Here is an 18,899-nt window from a genome sequence, read left to right on the forward strand (position 1 = left end):
GTTATGCATTTTATTCTGTTTTAATGCAGATTTTGTAAATTGTCGAACTCGTATTAGACCATTATTTGATTTGATTTGATTGGATTGGATTATAAGGACGTATGTAAATTTGTCTTTAGAAGAAAAAACATTTGTTCTCTAGTTCTAAAAACTAAAAATCTAAAAAGCTATACATATTTCAAGCAAATCTCAACACGTTGGCAAAAATTGTTTTGCCTTTCAGTCTCTCATGTACGTGGTAATGAAAAGCAACACTATCTGTAGTCCATAGTAATGATTTACGCTGTCTAAAAGAAAACATGTACAAAACTTATTTACATGCAAGCATAGCTTGACTGAGCCAATAAATACTACATTTGATTTCCTTGTTTATCACTATACTTAACACAAAAGGGCGACGTCCTACGTCAGTCCTGTGTTCTCCTTGCGCCCAAATATAAAATACATGACGATATGCACCAGAGTTTTCACAATCCAGTCCTCAACAGAATCTGACACCAATTTCTTTATCATCTTTATAATCAGCATCACCACAAACATAACCAAACTCCTGTAACCACAAAACTCCAATCTGATTAAAACTTCGGCTTATGATGGTTAAAGATCCATCCAGAATAACCAGAATGTTAGGAACCGACAAATTTGACAGAGACAATAGAGGTGCAATTTTGTTCTTACAGACAAAAGGAAAAAAAGTGCTTGTAGGTGAATGATGATGAACAATACTGTTTCAGAACTAAGAAAATAGGCTTGACATGGGAGATTACTTGTCACTGGCTTAGACTCGTAGACTAAGCAACAACCAAGCAAATATCCTCAGTGAAAGGCCATGCTCAATAAAAATGTTTCTTATTAATACGGGACAAGTGAGTTACTGATTTGGGCTAATAAAAGAGCAACTGAATGCAACAATGTGCTTAATCATGATATCAACTCACATTGCAGGTCAATCTTTCAATTAACAAAGGGCCTAATCAAAGTGTGATTTTACGATAAAAACTACAGTCCTAGTTATAGATGCATATTAAACATAGAATTAGAGTTATTTACCAGATCCATGATATTGTTTGTTTCATGAGATATAAGGAGGCTACAATCAGCAAGCTACTGATAACGTCCCTTAGAATTGATTCACCAGTACAATTGCTGATAAAGCTCCTCAGAATTGATTCACCACTACGAGTGATATCCTTTTCCTGTGAGAAACAATTAACATAGTGTTGCAGAAGGATCAGATGACTCTTAGTAAGAATAATTATGTCCATTTATTAGCCAATGTGATTTAATATCTGAAGTTAACAGATGATTAATGATCATTGCATCTTTTTCTTAAACCTCATAACACTTCAAAAGCAATTTTGTCATCATGACTTGAATGGAACAACAACAGGACTTAAACAAGCTAGGAAGTAACCCCCACACTTATCATTTCTAGTCAACTTAGGAGAAGGTGTAACTATATTATGAGAAAAGTCTAAAACAAAACATTCGAAATGAATCAATGCAACAAGAAAATATATTTTTACCTGCGAGTCGTTGCCACGAGGTTCGTTAACACTGTTGGTAACCTGCATTATGCATAAACCCAAAAGAAAGAGGTGGTTATTATCCTCGCTTTGAGAAATGATGCCTGTAGGTGGAGAAAACAAATCTGCAAGAGTAAAACAGGTTTTCACCTGTATATCGTTGTCAGAATTAGCGACAGAGCTAGCAACCTGCAATAACCAACCAAAATCAGTCACTATCCCAGCTTGCCATATCATGCCCAAGGAGTGGAAAACAAATTAGCACGAGAGAAACAGATTATTTACCTGTAAACTATTCTCATGAGGTTCCGCAAAAGTATCATTGACCTGGAATAACCAAAAAAATGCAGTCATTATGCTTTGAAGATCAAGTAATTCTCTAAATCTTAAGAAGCCAACCTCAGGAGAAGGTACATCTCTATTTTCAATGACAGATGTTCCAGGTGAAGATTCTGCCGGCCTACTGTAATTGGCTCGTAATATGAACTCTTGAAGGGGATGTCCAGACTCCTTATCAAACTACATAATCCATATGAACTATTAAACTTACTAAAATAATGAACCAGAACATTCCCTAACATACAAAGTACTTACTTTTTCTGAAGCAATATAGCCCAAATTGTCGAGACGTTGATGTTAGTCATTGAACAATTATAGTTTTTTTAATGAATTAGGCGTTTCATTTAGTATATCGAATTGTTCCAAATCATCGGAATAATAGTTTCACTACCATTTCTAGCACATACGAATTTATGGAACTACCAGTCCATATACATGAAATAATATTGCATAAACCAAGATATTTGGAAGCTATTATCAGAATCAGGCCAACCATGTATCGTTAAACTACAAGCAACAGAAAGGAGAACATCAAGTTAACCATAATGGAAATGATTCAGTAACGGTATACCAGTTTTCGAGCATCTTCCAGAGATGTATCAGGAGATGCAGCTACACTTTCAATCATGAACTTGTCCTTGCACCTTATATTGTGGTGAGATTCCCTCAGCGCTCGCATTGTCACTACAAAATGCGCCAAGCTGAGTCCTTTACAAACCAAAAAAGGAACAAAAAAGACTGCCTAACACCCCCTCCAGACTATAATGTATGAATAAAAGAAACAATCTCAAATTAATGGCTCCTTGATGCTGTTATCCATCATACTCTATCTTGGGAAGAGAGAGTACAAAAATGAAATAAGAACCTTTGATTTCACAAGATGATCGAGGCAACAGAATTCCAATTCTTGGTCGAACCACATAATTTCTTGGATTAGTGGACTTGAGCTGAAAACATAGTGGTTACAGTTTTTATCAAATCGAATTATCGCATAGCATGAGAAGTAGTCGGAAAAAAAAATAAACTCACCTTAAAAGCAACACAAGCGTCGGTTTTATTTAACAATCGGACCGAAGATGAGAGCTGTTTGTTCTGATCAACTGAGCAAATACAACCACACGATGAATTGAGAGGAGAACCGATTATCATGAAAAACAAGAAAGATGCAAAGAAGAAAAGGGGAAAAAGTCAAAGTGCGACGAAGATGAGACGCTTACATTGGAAATTGAGCTCCGGAGGCTCGTAATTGAGCAACGCCTCCGAGCTCATTTCTCTCCACAAACGAATTCGCGAGAATTATGAATGGAATTGGGGTTTTACATACAAAAACGTTGCTTTCGTATTGGGGAATAAGAATTGGAATTTGGAGGCAGGAGTTTGCAATCGTGTTGACGATCACTGGAAAATGACGGCTCATTTTTTAAATTAATTTATACGTTGTAAATGTCATTGCATATTCTTGTCGTATATTATACACTAAAATATGTGAAAGTCATATAAGTACTAATTTAAAATGTCATTATTTGAATTAGTGAAAGTCTTATATTGTTTAATTGTACGATTTTTTTAATTTTTAATAAAAAAATTGATTTGAATCCAAGCAAAGTTTCATTTACGAAAAAGTAAAGTTTTTGAGGAAAAAATTTAATCTTAAATTGTCTTATTTGATGTTATAAAAAATGATTTGAATCCAAGTAAAATTTCATTTAGAAATAGGGAAAAGTTAAACATGGAAGTGACTTATTGAGAAATGAGTAACTTAGATCACAAGCTTCTACTACCAAACTCACATTATCCAATTAACTATAAACCATGCATTGACTTTTAAAACATAAACCCTGGTTGCGGTTGACAGCACTAAGGTTTTTGCGTTTTTTAATATGAAATCTTTAATTGACTAAATCAGTAGTAGTAGGAGTATCATTTTTACTCTAGTGAATGAATTTAATTTTAAGTCGCATTGTGCAGTGCATGGTAGATAACAATTTCCAATATTTTAATCGCGAGAATCGGTTACAGTCTTACAGGCACACGTGTGTTTGATCAAATTGTGTGTGTGATTTTAATCATACAATTTTTAGCTTTGGGATCCCCCCAAAAAAATGTTCAAGTGCTTTTTATTAATCATATATTATAAGGCAATTGATTATAACTACTTACACTAATCCCTATTTATAGTCAATATTACCCATTCCTTCTGCTACTAACAATCTTGGTATTGAAAGACATGTTTTATTTGTTTTTTCAATATTTCCGCCATCCCAAGCAAGTCGTTATTTTAACTATGAAAATGATATTTAATAATTAAAATTGAGAGAGTAATGATATTTAATAATTAAATCTTTTTCTATATTACTCTTTCTATTGCCTTACTTTTTCGCTTCACTATTATTAAATATCATTTGTTTTAAAACAAGTGCTTAAAAGAAGCGTCTCGTTTATGATGGATTAACTCGCTCTTTCTTTTCTACTTCATTTTCTCTCTTACTTTATTCTTTCTACTTTATTCACTTTTCAATTTTATTCTCTCTTCTTTTAATCTCTTACTTTATCTATTTTATTATCTCCTACTTCCATTTTTTAAACTCTATGCTAAAAAAAAGTGCTTCAATTATAAAATAATGGAGGGTGTACGTTTTAACGCAAAATTATTACTAGTATAATATGAGACCATAAACAAAAAATAACTAATACCATTTTTATTAAAGAATAAGGTCAATCCTATTAAAAATATAAATTGACTACCTGTCTAATTTTATAAACGTTGAAAGTGAAAAAATAAAATGTACTAGTACTATTAGTTATGGATATGTAAAATAGTTTGTAAAACCTTTACATTCTCGTAGAACGGTAGAAGTTAGCCGTGCCAATCATGTTTCGACTAATATACATACTATGCTTCTAGTTTTTGTTTGATAATCATTTGTGACACATATTCAAAGTGATTTATATGTTTGGTTTTAGAAAAATAAATGAAGTCAACTTTGCGAGTTTTGACGTTACGGGGCAGCATCAACACATAGATATTAAGATATGGAAGTAGATAGTATTAGGATTATGGAGTAATAGAACTAGAAAGTACTAGAAAACAAGAAACTACTATCAAAGTAGTATTAGGATTATGTGAACTAGAAAGTACTAGAAACAAGAAACTACGATAGGAAGTGTATTCACACCCCTATCTTTTATTCATCTATTGCCTCGCATCATTTTTTTCTCTATTTCATAACTAAGAGATAATATTTCCAAACCTTCATCCTTTATTCATCTCATCTCTACACTATTTATTCATGGTCCTTATTCTTCAATTTAAAATGCAATGTCTAACAAAAATAAACTATAAAATATTTCATTAAAAAAAGCTAAAATTTACAATTTAAAATCCTAAATATTAAAAATTGCATAATTTTAAACAAACACAATTTAAATTATAGAAAAAGAAAACACATCGATAAAATACTAGAAAATAAAAATTGCACACCAGCCTTCAGAAGCTGAATCCCGTCAAGGTGAGACTGTAATTGGAACAATGTCATACGAGAAGTGTCCACCATCGTGACATTGAAGAAAATAGACATTAGTTCTATCCGGCCCTTGAGTGGAGGTTGTCCCACTCCTGGGCCCTCCCTCTCGAGCTGCCTTCCCCGACAGGCCATCCACAACGGCAGCCCGAAGCTGGCTCATTCCGTCGGAACGAGTCCGAGCCTATTTTGTGCTGCGTTACAAATACCCTAATGAATAAATACTCTAACAGTCGACGAATGAATCTGGGACGTGCTCAGGTTCCTGAAACATCGATCCAAATAAATTGAATTTATATATTTGGACCGGATGCAACAAATTTAGTTTTATTTAATTTTTTCCTCTATCTTATTATATTAATTGCGACTAAATATTATGGAAAAGATAAACTGTGACATCCCTAACCCGAAACATGCATTATTTTGCATATTATCCATTTATATTGTCATTGCATATTAAATTGTCATTTTTACTACCGAGATATTAAGTGTGTCATAGAGAATATATTTATTGTTATGACGACTCAATATAGTCGAATATATGGATAGTTTTGATTTACGAGAATTGTTAAAATGGATGTGTGTATATTATTTTGTTATATAAATTAGTATATTAAATGATTAATTTATGTGTGTGCATGTGTAATAATTCGTGAGCGTGTGCATGGAAGTATTTTTTTAAGCATGGAAAATAATCATAATGGTAGTGATTCTAAATAAATGTTACATTAATAAAGAAAGTATTGCTAGTATAATTGTGCTGCATGTACGTGTACACTTTTTAAAAGTGCCACTAATCTCTTGAGACATGTGTCAATTAGAGAAAAATGTGTAGCATGCATGGTTGCTATTTATCTAAATTATTTTTCAGTACATGAAAGAAAATAATAAAGAATATGGTTTCATATTTTATCGGATGTCGAAGGTGGAGAATTAGAATAAGGGAACAAAAGGGAGTGTAACAAACTGATGTCCGAGTCAGTTTTGCGAAGAAAAAGATCGTATAGCATAAGATGGAATCGGTGGTTAGATTAAAATACCTATCATCATCAGGTGTGTATAAATCACACTTTTAATTTTATATATTTTATGTGATTAATTGTTATGTGTTAAATTGGAGTGAATATATGATGTGAGCTTGAAATGGTTATGTGTTATTTGATATTGATGGTGGAATATTGAATATGTGAGTGGTGCTATGGATATATTTTTATATAGCATTATAATTATTTGCATCATTGGATTAAAGAGGATATGTGACAATCTTGCTCTGGATCTGATATACAATGGCAAAAGACCTACGGGTCATATACAATGATAATGGACCTACGGGTCAAAGAAAATATGCAAAGAGGGACCTTCGTGGAAAGGTCAATCAAAGAGGGGCCTTGGTGGAAAGGTCAATAATGCAAAGAGGGGCCTTCGTGGAAAGGTCAAATCAAAGAGGGGCCTTCGTGGAAAGGTCAATAATGCAAAGAGGGGCCTTCGTGGAAAGGTCAATATAAAGAGGGGCCTTCGTGGAAAGGTCAAATAAATATAATGGACCTACGGGTCGTATGCAATGGAACCCGGGCAGATGCCAGGCTTGATCTGTCACAGAATAATAAAAAGAATGGAGAGACATATGCATATGAATGTTAAATTGTTTATGATATTTATTACTTCCGGTGATATATGTTGGTAAATGAATGTATTTGATATTTGTATGTGGAATTAAATGTAAGGTTTATATGCACTGAGTTGTGGCTCATATGAACCACTAATATTTTTCAGGAATAAGATATCAATGATGCGTTGGGTGGATGTGAGTTACAATTATTATAAGGATCGGCGGCTGGCGCATTATTGGCATCCTTCTCCTCCTCATCATTTTTGCATGTAGATATATGTGTAGTATATAGAGTGGTGAGAGGGTCCCACTAGGGTTTAGAATGTTTTGAAATATGTACTTGATAAATGTTGGTATTCGAAATTGTATAATGTGTGTTTTCTTTACTTGACGTGTGGATTATTCAAATTAAAGTTTGAATTTATTTATAGTAAGTGTATAAGTCATAAGGGTTGAGGTGTGAAAGTTTAGGTGGTATCAGAGCGGGGATAGAATCCCGCTGGGACATGGCATTTATGTATATCATATGATACATTTTGGTTATAAGTTTCATTTGCATTTGTATTGTCATGAACATATGTCACTGAGGAGAGAAGGGTCAGCCGCCCTGCATCAACAATTTATTGTAACATCTCATATACACACTGCATCATCTTGAGATTTCTGGTACATGGACCAATGATGAGTCAAAGAGGTAGAAACATTAAACATCACCAAAAATGGAATTGTTGACTTTATGAGACTACTGATCCGACCGAGGCTGAGATATGGTTGAAAAGGTTAGAACATGTGTTCAATCAGATGAGTTGTATGTCAGATCAGCGCACAGTTTCTCTTCTTTGAAGCAATACTTACTCTTGGTGGGAAACAGTCCCACAAGCTATGATACAATCTCTGGTATTCAGTTCAGACGATTTTTCTAGAGAACTAAATGCTAAATATATGCAAAGAAGTGTATTGTGATAAGAAGCAGAGAAGGTTTTGTCTTTAATCAAGGAACTATGTTTGTTGATTATGAGCTGTCATTATTTCAATATACACGGTTTTCTAGAGAATATGTTGCGAGTTAATTCAATTGAGCTGCCAGCGGATATTGATTCTCTTGTTCATACACAAGTTTTGATATTATTATGGGTATAGATTGGTTTTCACTTCATCGAACCAAGGTAGCTTGTCAAGTAAAAGAAATGGTAATATAATCATCGAGACGGGATCAAGTGATATTTTACGGTAATCAATATATTGCTCCAGGTTTTCTTATATTATCTAGATCGGCCTTTTGATTTATTGGAAGTGCAAATTTATCTGGATTTTCACCTTATCGGGAGACATATTTCTCTATTGAGCACTGCATTTATTTTTATTTATATTTATCAACCGTCTTCATTAGAGTTTCAAGAGTTTAAGAAACAGTTACAAGAGTTGTCAGACAAGTGATATGTATGACTTAATGTTTTACTTTGGAGAGCACCAATATTATTTTTGAAGAAGAAAGATGATACACTGCGACATTATATACACTATTGGAAGTTGAATCGAGTGAGAGTGAAGAATAAATATCTATTACCGAGAATAGAAGACTTATTTGATCAATTTCAAGGTATGCAACTGTTTTCGAGTATTGATTTTCGATCAAGATCTCATCAGTTGAAGATAGCTAAAGAGAATATTGCAGAGACACCATTTTGAACTCAGTACGACCATTATGAGTTTTGGTTACGCCTTTCGAATAAACTATTGCATCTACAATTATTTATGGCATTGATGAACAAATTCTCTCAACTATTCCAGGATCCGTTAGTGATTATTTCTATTGACTTGCTATTATATTCATGAAGTACAGATGGGCATGTTAATCACTTGCAGTCAGTATTACAAGTTCTGCGAGATAGACAGATTATTGCAAGGTTGAGTAAATGTGAGTTTTTTTCTAGAACATGTGGTATTGTTGGGACACGTGGTGTCAGGTCATGGAATAGAAGTGGATCTACAAAAGATTGAACTGGTTTTCAAATGGAAATGTTTCTCGATTATTATTCAATTGATAATGAAGTTAGTACGACATAATTCTTCTTTTATATGGAGTAAAGCATATCAAAAGAGTTTTAATGAGTGGAAGCATCGGTTGAATATTTCACCTATTTTGGTTATCTCCGCAGGTACAAGATATTATGTTATTTATAGAGATTCGCTGAAACATAGATTTGGTTATCTTTTGACTTAATGGAAAGTTTATTGCTTATGCGTCATGACAATCACGAGTACATGAAGTTTCTTATTAATTTCATGATTTGATATTAGTAGCATTGTTTTGCTTTAAAGATTTGGCCTCCTTATCTGCATGGAGAGACTTTTTGAATTTCAGCCAATCATGAGAGATTGAAATATTTGATCAGTTACATTGGATGGAGTTTCTTAGAGATTATGATTACACCATCGAAATACCATCTTAAGAAGGCTAATGTTGTTACAGATGCTTTGAGTTACAAGTCAGACATAATGATTACAGGGACATCGATCAGACAAAAGAGGAATAATATTATTTGGATGATTGTAGACATAACTGACCAAGTTAGCACATTTCTTACCTATACGTTGGATTTCTTTGTTATATCACTTAGCTGAAAAGTACGCGAAAGATACAACACGATTATATGGTATTCTATCTTTTATGTCTAGCAGAGGTCCGCAATTTACTATCTATGGAGACATGATTATATTTTAGTAATGTTTTTCACCATCAAAAAGATGGTAAGTCAGAGACAGATATTAGGAAGAAATGAATTTTGCGGACAAAATTTTTAAAGAGGGGAAGAATTGTGACATCCCTAACCCGAAACATGCATTATTTTACACATTATCCATTTATATTGTCATTGCATATTAAATTGTCATTTTTACTATCGAGATATTAAGTGTGTCATAGAGAATATATTTATTGTTATGACGACTCAATATAGTCGAATATATGGATAGTTTTGATTTACGAGAATTGTTAAAATGGATGTGTGTATATTATTTTGTTATATAATTAGTATAATAAATGATTAATTTATGTGTGTGCATGTGTAATAATTCGTGAGCGTGTGCATGGAAGTATTTTTTTAAGCATGGAAAATAATCATAATGGTAGTGATTCTAAATAAATGTTACATTAATAAAGAAAGTATTGCTAGTATAATTGTGCTGCATGTACGTGTACACTTTTTAAAAGTGCCACTAATTTCTTGAGACATGTGTCAATTAGAGAAAAATATGCAGCATGCATGGTTGCTATTTATCTAAATTATTTTTCAGTACATGAAAGAAAATAATAAAGAATATGGTTTCATATTTTATCGGATGTCGAAGGTGGAGAATTAGAATAAGGGAACAAAAGGGTGTGTAACAAACTGATGTCCGATTCAGTTTTGCGAAGAAAAGGATCGTATAGCATACGATGGAATCGGTGGTCAAATTAAAATACCTATCATCATCAGGTGTGTATAAATCACACTTTTAATTTTATATATTTTATGTGATTAATTGTTATGTGTTAAATTGAAGTGAATATATGACGTGAGCTTGAAATGGTTATGTGTTATTTGATATTGATGGTGGAATATTGAATATGTGAGTGGTGCTATGGATATATTTTTATATAGCATTATAATTATTTGCATCATTGGATTAAAGAGGATATGTGACAAATCTTGCTCTGGATCTGATATATAATGGCAAAAGACCTACGGGTCATATACAATAATAATGGACCTACGGATCAAAGAAAATATGCAAAGAGGGATCTTCGTGGAAAGGTCAATCAAAGAGGGGCCTTGGTGGAAAGGTCAATAATGCAAAGACGGGCCTTCGTGGAAAGGTCAAATCAAAGAGGGGCCTTCGTGGAAAGGTCAACAATGCAAAGAGGGGCCTTCGTGGAAAGGTCAATATAAAGAGGGGCCTTCGTGGAAAGGTCAAATAAATATAATGGACCTACGGGTCGTATGCAATGGAACCCGGGCAGATGCCAGGCTTGATCTGTCACAGAATAATAAAAAGAATGGAGAGACATATGCATATGAATGTTAAATTGTTTATGATATTTATTACTTCCGGTGAGATATGTTGGTAAATGAATGTATTTGATATTTGTATGTGGAATTAAATGTAAGGTTTATATGCACTGAGTTGTGGCTCATATGAACCACTAATATTTTTCAGGAATAAGATATCAATGATGCGTTGGGTGGATGTGAGTTACAATTATTATAAGGATCGGCGGCTGGCGCATTTTTGGCATCCTTCTCCTCCTCATCATTTTTGCATGTAGATATATGTGTAGTATATAGAGGCGCATTTTTGGCATCCTTCTCCTCCTCATCATTTTTGCATATAGATATATGTGTAGTATATAGAGTGGTGAGAGGGTCTCACTAGGGTTTAGAATGTTTTGAAATATGTACTTGATAAATGTTGGTATTCGAAATTGTATAATGTGTGTTTTCTTTATTTGACGTGTTGATTATTCAAATTAAATTTTAAATTTATTTATAGTAAGTGTATAAGTCATAAGGGTTGAGGTGTGACATAAACAGTGAAATTTAAGTAATTGAACTGACGAGAATTGATATGCTGAAGGATAATTTGTGAGGGATCATGAGCGCCTCTTTCTCTCTGCCAGGTCAGCAATCTTTTTTTCTTTTTTCCAAAGAATTCTCTCTTCTCTAATTTAACGCAATTTACTGCCGAGATTCACAAAAATTTCACCTTGCTCTCCGCGTTCCTTCTCCTGCCAATTCTCAACTTTTTTTTTTTTTAATCAAAGATGAAGAGAATGAATGCAAACAAGAAGAAGAAAAATAGGTGAATTCGATTTTGGATACTGCACAAATTCTCCATAAATATTCTCTCTTTTTTTGACAATCTACAATTGTTCTCTTACAAAATTCATGCGTAGCTTTGGGAATTTGTTGGATGAAATCTGCTGTTATGCAATTGGGTTGGAATGGAGATGCAATGGAGGGTGATGGATTGAATATCCTATAGTTGATTAGAAGTTGGCACTTTCGTAACAAACAGTGTTGAATATTGATAATGAGTTTTGGATATTTTTTGTTGTTTTTTCATTGTTGAACAATTGAATTGGTTGTATATTTATTAATCATTTCATATTTCAGAATGATGTGATTTGAGATTATGAGGAATTACATTGAAAGTTCTTGCAACTTAACTTTTCGAGAAAATGCTTCAGTAAAACTTGCACTTGTTTATTTAACATACACTTAGTCTTGCATAGAAGCATATTTTTTCTTTGTGATGTATAACTGTACTATGTTTACTTGGTTACGAATTAAACTAAATTCATAATGGATAAAGAGAATGCAAAAACTTAAAATAAGGATGCCCAAACATTGCATTAGGATTCAAGGATTATACAGATTTGAAAAGTTATACAGATTCAAAGAAATGCAAGCAAATAACATGGCAACAATAGAAGATGTCAAAGGTTGATTAAAATACCTCAAAAAAATTACTATTGAACAATTGCCAAACAAATTATGTTTGAAACCGTAGAAACAAAAAAAGTTCAAATGAATCAACATGAAATTAAAAACATCAAATATTATATTGAGTCCTAACTCTAGTAATTAGTCTAACAGCACCAAAAACAAAATTAACTCCAAGGTAGCAATTACAACTCCTTTTGAAAATAAAGTGAGATCATTCAGCCTTAAAGCCAAGTATTCTCCTTCAACTTGCATAATAGATCTAGTTTTCTCCTTCTTATTGCTAAGTTCCAATATCTGCACTGTTCATAAAAGCCACATTTCACTAGTATGGACATCAATCCTTTTCAATTACAAATTAATAGTTGTCGTGGCAATCACCTGCATCTGACCTGCAATTCAAATATGAGAGTAAAAATGATAAAGTGAAATTGTTGATTACTTAAATAACTATACAATATAAATGATAAAATTTCACAATCATACACATACCCGTCATGCAAATCTGGACAATAACGTTTGTCGTGTGATACTCCACGAAGCCCACATCCATGGCAGGCCCTAGGCTTTACAGTTGACTTCTCCTTTGAAGATAACATTCTCTTACCACACCCTTTTGTTCTAATTTGAGAAGGATAGCCTATACTAACTGATTTATCTAAGTTTTTCCTTCTCTAAGTACTGAACTTAGTTGTTGGACTAATACCCATCTCTTTGATTTTACCATGTATATAGTCAAGTTGTTCATCTAAAAACTTTGTCCTCTCATCCGTCAAAGATGCATCATCAATCAATATTGCAGCTTTATAAGATAACTTGGAGTGTCGCGACATCAGAAGTTTTGTTGGATCATCATTAGCATTTTCATCATCTATTGTATATACAACATCAATCTTTGCTTCTCGCGTCCATCGCTTGAGTATATACTTGTCAGGCAGTTCAGATATTTGGCTAATTCAGAAGAAAGCTAGCATGTGTCTGCACGTAATGCCATCAAACTCAAATTTTCCACAAGTACAAGATATATAATCTCTTTGTCTATCATGTGTGAGCAGCCTTGCTTTCGAGGACGAAGAATTTTGGAAATTCATCACATTGTAAATCATAATATCATCTTGTGTAGAGGCATATTGCACAAGGTAACCATGACTTTGACTTATCAAGCAACCAAATATATGATTCAGTTTTCTCATCGCTTAGAAATCCACAACCAAAAACTATAGTTTGATGATGATGATGATTAACCTCTACGAAAGGTGTAAAAATCATTGTATACTTATTGGTGTTATAAGTTGAATCCAACACAACGACATCACCAAATACACTATAGGCCGCTCTTGACTTAGGATCTGCCCAAAAACATCGGCTGAACCTATTATTCGAATCTGTCTCAAAGTCAAAGAAAAATGATTTGTTCTTCTCTTTCTCAGATGTAAAGAATTCTATCAGAGTTTCAGCATCGAGTCCCTTTTGTTCATCCCTTATTTCTTTCTCAAAATTCCTAATATCTCTTTCTGTGCAACCTATACTTTCAGGTCCACCATACTCAATCTCTAATAGTTGCATTTGCTGACATGTCGGTATGTTAGCTTCTGAAAATTTTTAAGTTAATACTCTCAGTTAATACTCTCTTCACAGTAGAAACATTACGGTGTGATCGAAGCAAGCGCACTTTTGACGGAGTCGAAAGTCCATGATTATGACCTTCCACAAAGACGTTGACACTCCAATCCGGTCCAATTTGTTGCTTGACAATCAAAATTTTTTCCTTACAATTAGTTCTAACTTCACCACGAGCTCTTGAATTGATCGTGGCGCTATTGACTGCTCTTCTTTTTAACCATTCTCATCAGTTTGACCAGCTTTGAAGCATACAAATTGTTTCCAAACAAGCTCATTGTTTTTCTTTTTCTTTTTGCTACTACTTGATCTTGCGCTAAAACCAACTTCCCATGCATACTGATTGTAGTATGCAAACGCATCATCAACCGTTGCAAATCTCATTCCAATTTCCGACTTTCGATCGTTTGCAACTTGAGGGATATATAGATTCCCGTTCATATTTTCACTCAAAGAGTTGATATCCTCTTCATCATTCTTTGCAGGTAAATAAATCGTGCAACTTAGTTTCTAAAATATAATTTACATAAAAAAGTAAAAAGTAATACAATTAATAAAGAAGAAGAAAAGGTTAAAGTACTTACATGAGCATCTTCTTCCATAACTGTACGATATCAAAACAAGAAAGAACGTTAGTAACTTAAATAAATGAAACTAATGCCTGCTATTTCTTGATCCAATAAAGAAAAACAAATCATGTGTAATCAATTGACATTAAGTTCGGGAAAAAGAACAACAAAAGGTCTAGTAAAAATTCGAACTTGTACTCATTTATGTGAAAATCAAAACAACAGCTGGTGCAAACTTGACTAACGAATTCTTGAGGAGAACGTGGATGATTTGAGAGAATTCCTGGGGTGGGCGTGGAAAATTTGAGAAAAGCGATGTAATCTCAATTTTTTATGAAAACGGCATATTTAGCAGAATTCTCACTGAATAGGTTAATATTGCGTTAAATTAGAGGAGTGAGAATTTTGTGAAAATAAAATATAAAAAAAAAGATTGCTGACATGGCAGAAAAGAAAGAGGCACTCATGGTCCCTTATAAATTGTCCCTCAGCATATCAATTCTCTTGAATCGACCAATTATAAACTTTGATCTTATTGTTTATCAAGCTGACTATAGTTTATCAATTAATATCATACTAACATTTTTTTTATTCCCTTAAATGAATCTACGTAAAGATCACTGTTTTTCCGTCGTCAATTGTCATGTTTGGTTAGGAGAAATGTTGGGATCACCCCACATTCTTTTGAGCACGGATATTTAGGGTTCGGATCACCCCTCATTCTTCTTTACCCAATTGATCATGCAACACAAAAATGCAAAATGAAAAAAAGGAAATTCCACATAAAAAAAACTCACTGCAAATTTTCTTTTCAATTTGAACTAAGGTTTTGGGAAAAAATGACTTCTGGGGAGCTTCTCAGCGTCGAACCACTGGAATTGAAATTCCCATGTACGTAGCTCTAGCTCCTTCACTGTTTCCTTTTTATTTATAAGTTTTGTGATCGTTTTCTTATTTTCAATGCTTTGTTTTAGTTCAAGTAAACAGGCAGGTCTCTTGCTTCATTCAAGCATCCAATCAAACTGATGATCATGTGGCTTTTAAGGTGCGTTTTCTCAACATGTATTTTGTGTTTCAGGTCACATTTTGATCAAACCTTTTTTTGTACTTATTTTAGCTATAAGGTGTTGTTGATCTTCTTCTTTTTAATTTCCTTATTTTAACTTTAAAAAGTTATATGGAGTGAGTGCTTATGAACTAATTTGATCTTTTAGGTTAAGACGACAAATCCTAAGAAATATTGCGTCAGACCAAACACAGGAATTATATTGCCCCGTTCGTCATGCGAAATCAGTGGTAATTCATCATGCATTCCTGGGAGTGTCCTTGCTTTTGCTATTTAGTAACTATACTTTGAGATATATAATTGAATATCATATCCATTTCTCCTTTCTAATGTCTTCCGTTGGTATTTGAATCTTACATATTTCTTATCTTGTCTTGTCATATACTACTATTGTTTTGTAGTTATACTAAAAAACATTTTTTGATGAATTTTGATATTGTTCCTACGTATTGTAGTCACAATGCAAGCGCAAAGGGAGGCTCCCCTTGATATGCAATGCAAGGATAAGTTTTTGCTTCAGAGTATTGTGACGAGCCCCGACACAAATCCTAAAGATATCACTCCAGAATTGGTAAGTTTTGCTGCTATTAATTATCGTAATTTGGTCGTTAGCTGCTATTATTGATCACATATGAAAAGAGCCTAGAAAATGCATTGTAGAATAATATAGTAGAACCTTCAAGTGTTAATACTGCATAATCTAATCACTAATTCATTCCGACTTTCCACAATTCGACAAATATGCTATAACGCTTTTCTCAGTGACCATTCTTTAATATTGAGTGTACTGTCATCACTCTTACTATCACACTCAAAAAAATTTCCGTCGGTTTCTCAGAGTATTTATTTAACAAGATTCATTATTGCTTAACCAATGTGTAGGGGGATCCTTTGTACCTTCATCGAGTTTGATGGCTTCTCTGTTCCATGCTTTCTACTTACATACCAATATGATTACTCGATGTTCGATCATGTTTAGTAGTATCATGTACACATATCAAATCATCTCTGGTGTCTCTCTTTACTTATTGGACACCTAAACCTTTTCAACTTAAATATCTTACCCTTGTGTGTTTTCTCAACACCAATATGAACATTTTTGCATCCCTGATACAATCATCTTATCATTTGTTGCCCCACACTCCAAGCCGTAAAGAATAGCTGGCTGAATACAGTCTTGTTACATTTTCATTTTGTAGTGGTCGTGCATGCTCATCTCATAATACTTTTGACATCATCTTCCATTTTCATACTGTATTACTATGACCTTTAGTTTAACCCTAAATAGCAGAAAGAGTTCTACTCCAGGTAGAAAAGAAAGTACGTACAATTTAAAGTGAGAGCGGCTCACTAAGGTGCCATTAATGTTCAGTAGTAGTAAAGCGTAAAGTCTTAAGATGAATAGTAAGAGTTCAAACAATAATGAAACACTTTTAGAAATTGTTAAAATTAGGCTGTAAATATATAAATATATTTTAGAAGAACCCTAGGCTGTAAATGGTTGGTTCAGAAGTAACTTGTGAATGATAAGTGAAATTACTATCCAGCTAGGCTTGTTGACTGCCAATGGATGTCTTGTTTGTTGATCTGTGTAGTTTTCCAAGGATCAAGGTAATGTTGAAGAATGTAAGTTGAAAGTGCTTTACATCGCACCACCTCAATCATCCTCCGATGCAGATGGATCAGAAGAGGGTTCACAAAAGTACAGAATGCTGGATAATTCCACTGAGGTTTCTGCAATAATTTCTAGTGTTTCTATTTTACAATTTCTCATTTTGCACTCAAGTAATATGACACATTCCTTTAACTTATTAACTCTGATCATCATGTATGTGTATGTGGGGGTTTCGTTTTGGTGCATGCTACTTACCCTTTTTAATTGATTACCATGATTCATTACAGCAAAGGGAGTCCTCCTTGTGTACTTTCTTTGTATTTTTAAATGAGAGTGTGTGTGTTATATAGGTTACTTTTTATTTTATAAACAATATAAACAACAGTAGATTTCTTAAAATCCATGCCAAAGATTTGTTCATGTTATTATGGGATGGTGGGAGTAATATTATTTCTTGTTTGCTTGTATTATTACATTACTTGAAGCTTCTTGTAGTTTTAGTAGGATAACCTCCAGTTATTGGTTTTCGCCTTCCTATATTAAACGATAAATTTGTCTATTTTGTCATATTCATGAGATTATTTCTGTATTTTGAATACTAGGCACAATCTCTTATTTCTAAACTAACGGAGGAGAAAGCTAGTGCAGTCCAAAGGAGTAACAAACTCCAGCAAGAATTGGTTAGATCCTTATGTTATCTAAAATTCCCATCACATGTACTGATATTTCATGCTCTTAAGACTGATTTCTAGCATTAATTTAATACTGACTTCATATTGATTGCATTTTTAAGTTGTGGAGATATCAGATAAAAAGCCTGACTGTGGATTGGCTGGGTTTTTATTTTAATCTTTTGTGCATTTATATAAGTATGTGGTATTGTATTTCTGGATATATATAGTTGCATCCTAATGCAAAGAGGAATTAATCATTTACTATGTGCCCTTCATCTTTGCCTTCAACATCAGATATTATTCACTCAAGATTTTTCAAGAACTCTCAACTTTTCTATTCACATGCTATCATCTCCATCTGTGTTTTGTGCTGTGTGTGTTGAGTAGGCATATGCACAAACTTGATGAGCACTATGCTGAACCCAAAATACTAGCAACCTTTCAGTTTGTGTAGCTTATTTATCGAATAATAGTTAGTGTTTGTGATTAAAGAGTGACTAATTAGGTTCTGTGTTGGCGTGTTAGGAACTTTTGAAGCGAGAAAGCAAAAAGGGTGGCATATCTCTCGTAATCGCAATCCTAATCGGCTTGCTGGGTGTAGTTCTCGGATACTTCATCAAAACGACAAATGCTACGTAGGAAAGAAGCATCTGTCAATCATTTGAACATTTTTCTCTGGCTAGTACATTCGTTTGAATATCTTATTAAGATACTTAACTATCTTTTGTAGCTTTGATGTTTATTATTTGGTGGTTAGCATTCAGTTATTTATTCAAGCTTAATTATGTCCCCTGTAGCATTTGTGGTCATCAACTTTCAATTTTAACATTAAAAGAAAAGGGATAAGAAACGATTTTTTTTTTTTTTTATCACA

At 33.4% G+C, this 18,899-nt stretch overlaps 2 protein-coding genes and 2 long non-coding RNA genes across 4 annotated transcripts; 3 read left to right on the forward strand and 1 right to left on the reverse strand.

The window, feature by feature from the left end:
• Positions 1 to 259: 259 nt before the first annotated feature.
• On the reverse strand, positions 260 to 3,263 carry LOC125221660 (vesicle-associated protein 1-2-like). The gene is made up of 10 exons (XM_048123850.1): positions 3,083 to 3,263; positions 2,895 to 2,965; positions 2,731 to 2,812; positions 2,437 to 2,549; positions 1,926 to 2,045; positions 1,812 to 1,853; positions 1,677 to 1,715; positions 1,527 to 1,568; positions 1,051 to 1,196; positions 260 to 550 (listed from the first exon to the last, which is right to left on the reverse strand). Exons 1-10 carry the CDS (start codon positions 3,132 to 3,134, stop codon positions 403 to 405), a joined length of 855 nt encoding a protein of 284 aa, XP_047979807.1. The 5' UTR covers positions 3,135 to 3,263; the 3' UTR covers positions 260 to 402.
• A 3,025-nt stretch (positions 3,264 to 6,288) lies between these two features.
• LOC125185645 lies at positions 6,289 to 7,381 on the forward strand. Its single transcript, XR_007170203.1, has 2 exons — positions 6,289 to 6,439; positions 7,160 to 7,381. It is a non-coding gene; the product is annotated as an uncharacterized LOC125185645 (long non-coding RNA).
• A 2,944-nt stretch (positions 7,382 to 10,325) lies between these two features.
• Positions 10,326 to 11,483, forward strand: LOC125217874. The gene is made up of 2 exons (XR_007175828.1): positions 10,326 to 10,474; positions 11,196 to 11,483. It is a non-coding gene; the product is annotated as an uncharacterized LOC125217874 (long non-coding RNA).
• Positions 11,484 to 15,379: 3,896 nt separating this feature from the next.
• LOC125185674 (vesicle-associated protein 1-1-like) lies at positions 15,380 to 18,866 on the forward strand. Its single transcript, XM_048082251.1, has 7 exons — positions 15,380 to 15,561; positions 15,645 to 15,715; positions 15,885 to 15,966; positions 16,192 to 16,307; positions 17,332 to 17,466; positions 17,954 to 18,031; positions 18,551 to 18,866. Exons 1-7 carry the CDS (start codon positions 15,432 to 15,434, stop codon positions 18,662 to 18,664), a joined length of 726 nt encoding a protein of 241 aa, XP_047938208.1. The 5' UTR covers positions 15,380 to 15,431; the 3' UTR covers positions 18,665 to 18,866.
• The last annotated feature ends 33 nt before the right edge of the window (positions 18,867 to 18,899 follow it).

This window comes from Salvia hispanica, chromosome 4, assembly GCF_023119035.1.
Source record: "Salvia hispanica cultivar TCC Black 2014 chromosome 4, UniMelb_Shisp_WGS_1.0, whole genome shotgun sequence".
NCBI lineage: Eukaryota > Viridiplantae > Streptophyta > Magnoliopsida > Lamiales > Lamiaceae > Salvia > Salvia hispanica.

Coding starts and splice junctions, on each gene's coding strand:
- LOC125221660 (XM_048123850.1), bottom strand. CDS start 3,134: ATGAGCTCGGAGGCGTTGCTCAATTACGAGCCTCCGGAGCTCAATTTC. Junction 2,813..2,894: donor ACGCTTGTGTTGCTTTTAAG/GTGAGTTTATTT, acceptor CTATGTTTTCAG/CTCAAGTCCACTAATCCAAG. Junction 2,550..2,730: donor ATCATCTTGTGAAATCAAAG/GTTCTTATTTCA, acceptor CGCATTTTGTAG/TGACAATGCGAGCGCTGAGG.
- LOC125185674 (XM_048082251.1), top strand. CDS start 15,432: ATGAAAAAAAGGAAATTCCACATAAAAAAAACTCACTGCAAATTTTCT. Junction 15,562..15,644: donor ACTGGAATTGAAATTCCCAT/GTACGTAGCTCT, acceptor GCTTTGTTTTAG/TTCAAGTAAACAGGCAGGTC. Junction 16,308..17,331: donor AAGATATCACTCCAGAATTG/GTAAGTTTTGCT, acceptor TGATCTGTGTAG/TTTTCCAAGGATCAAGGTAA.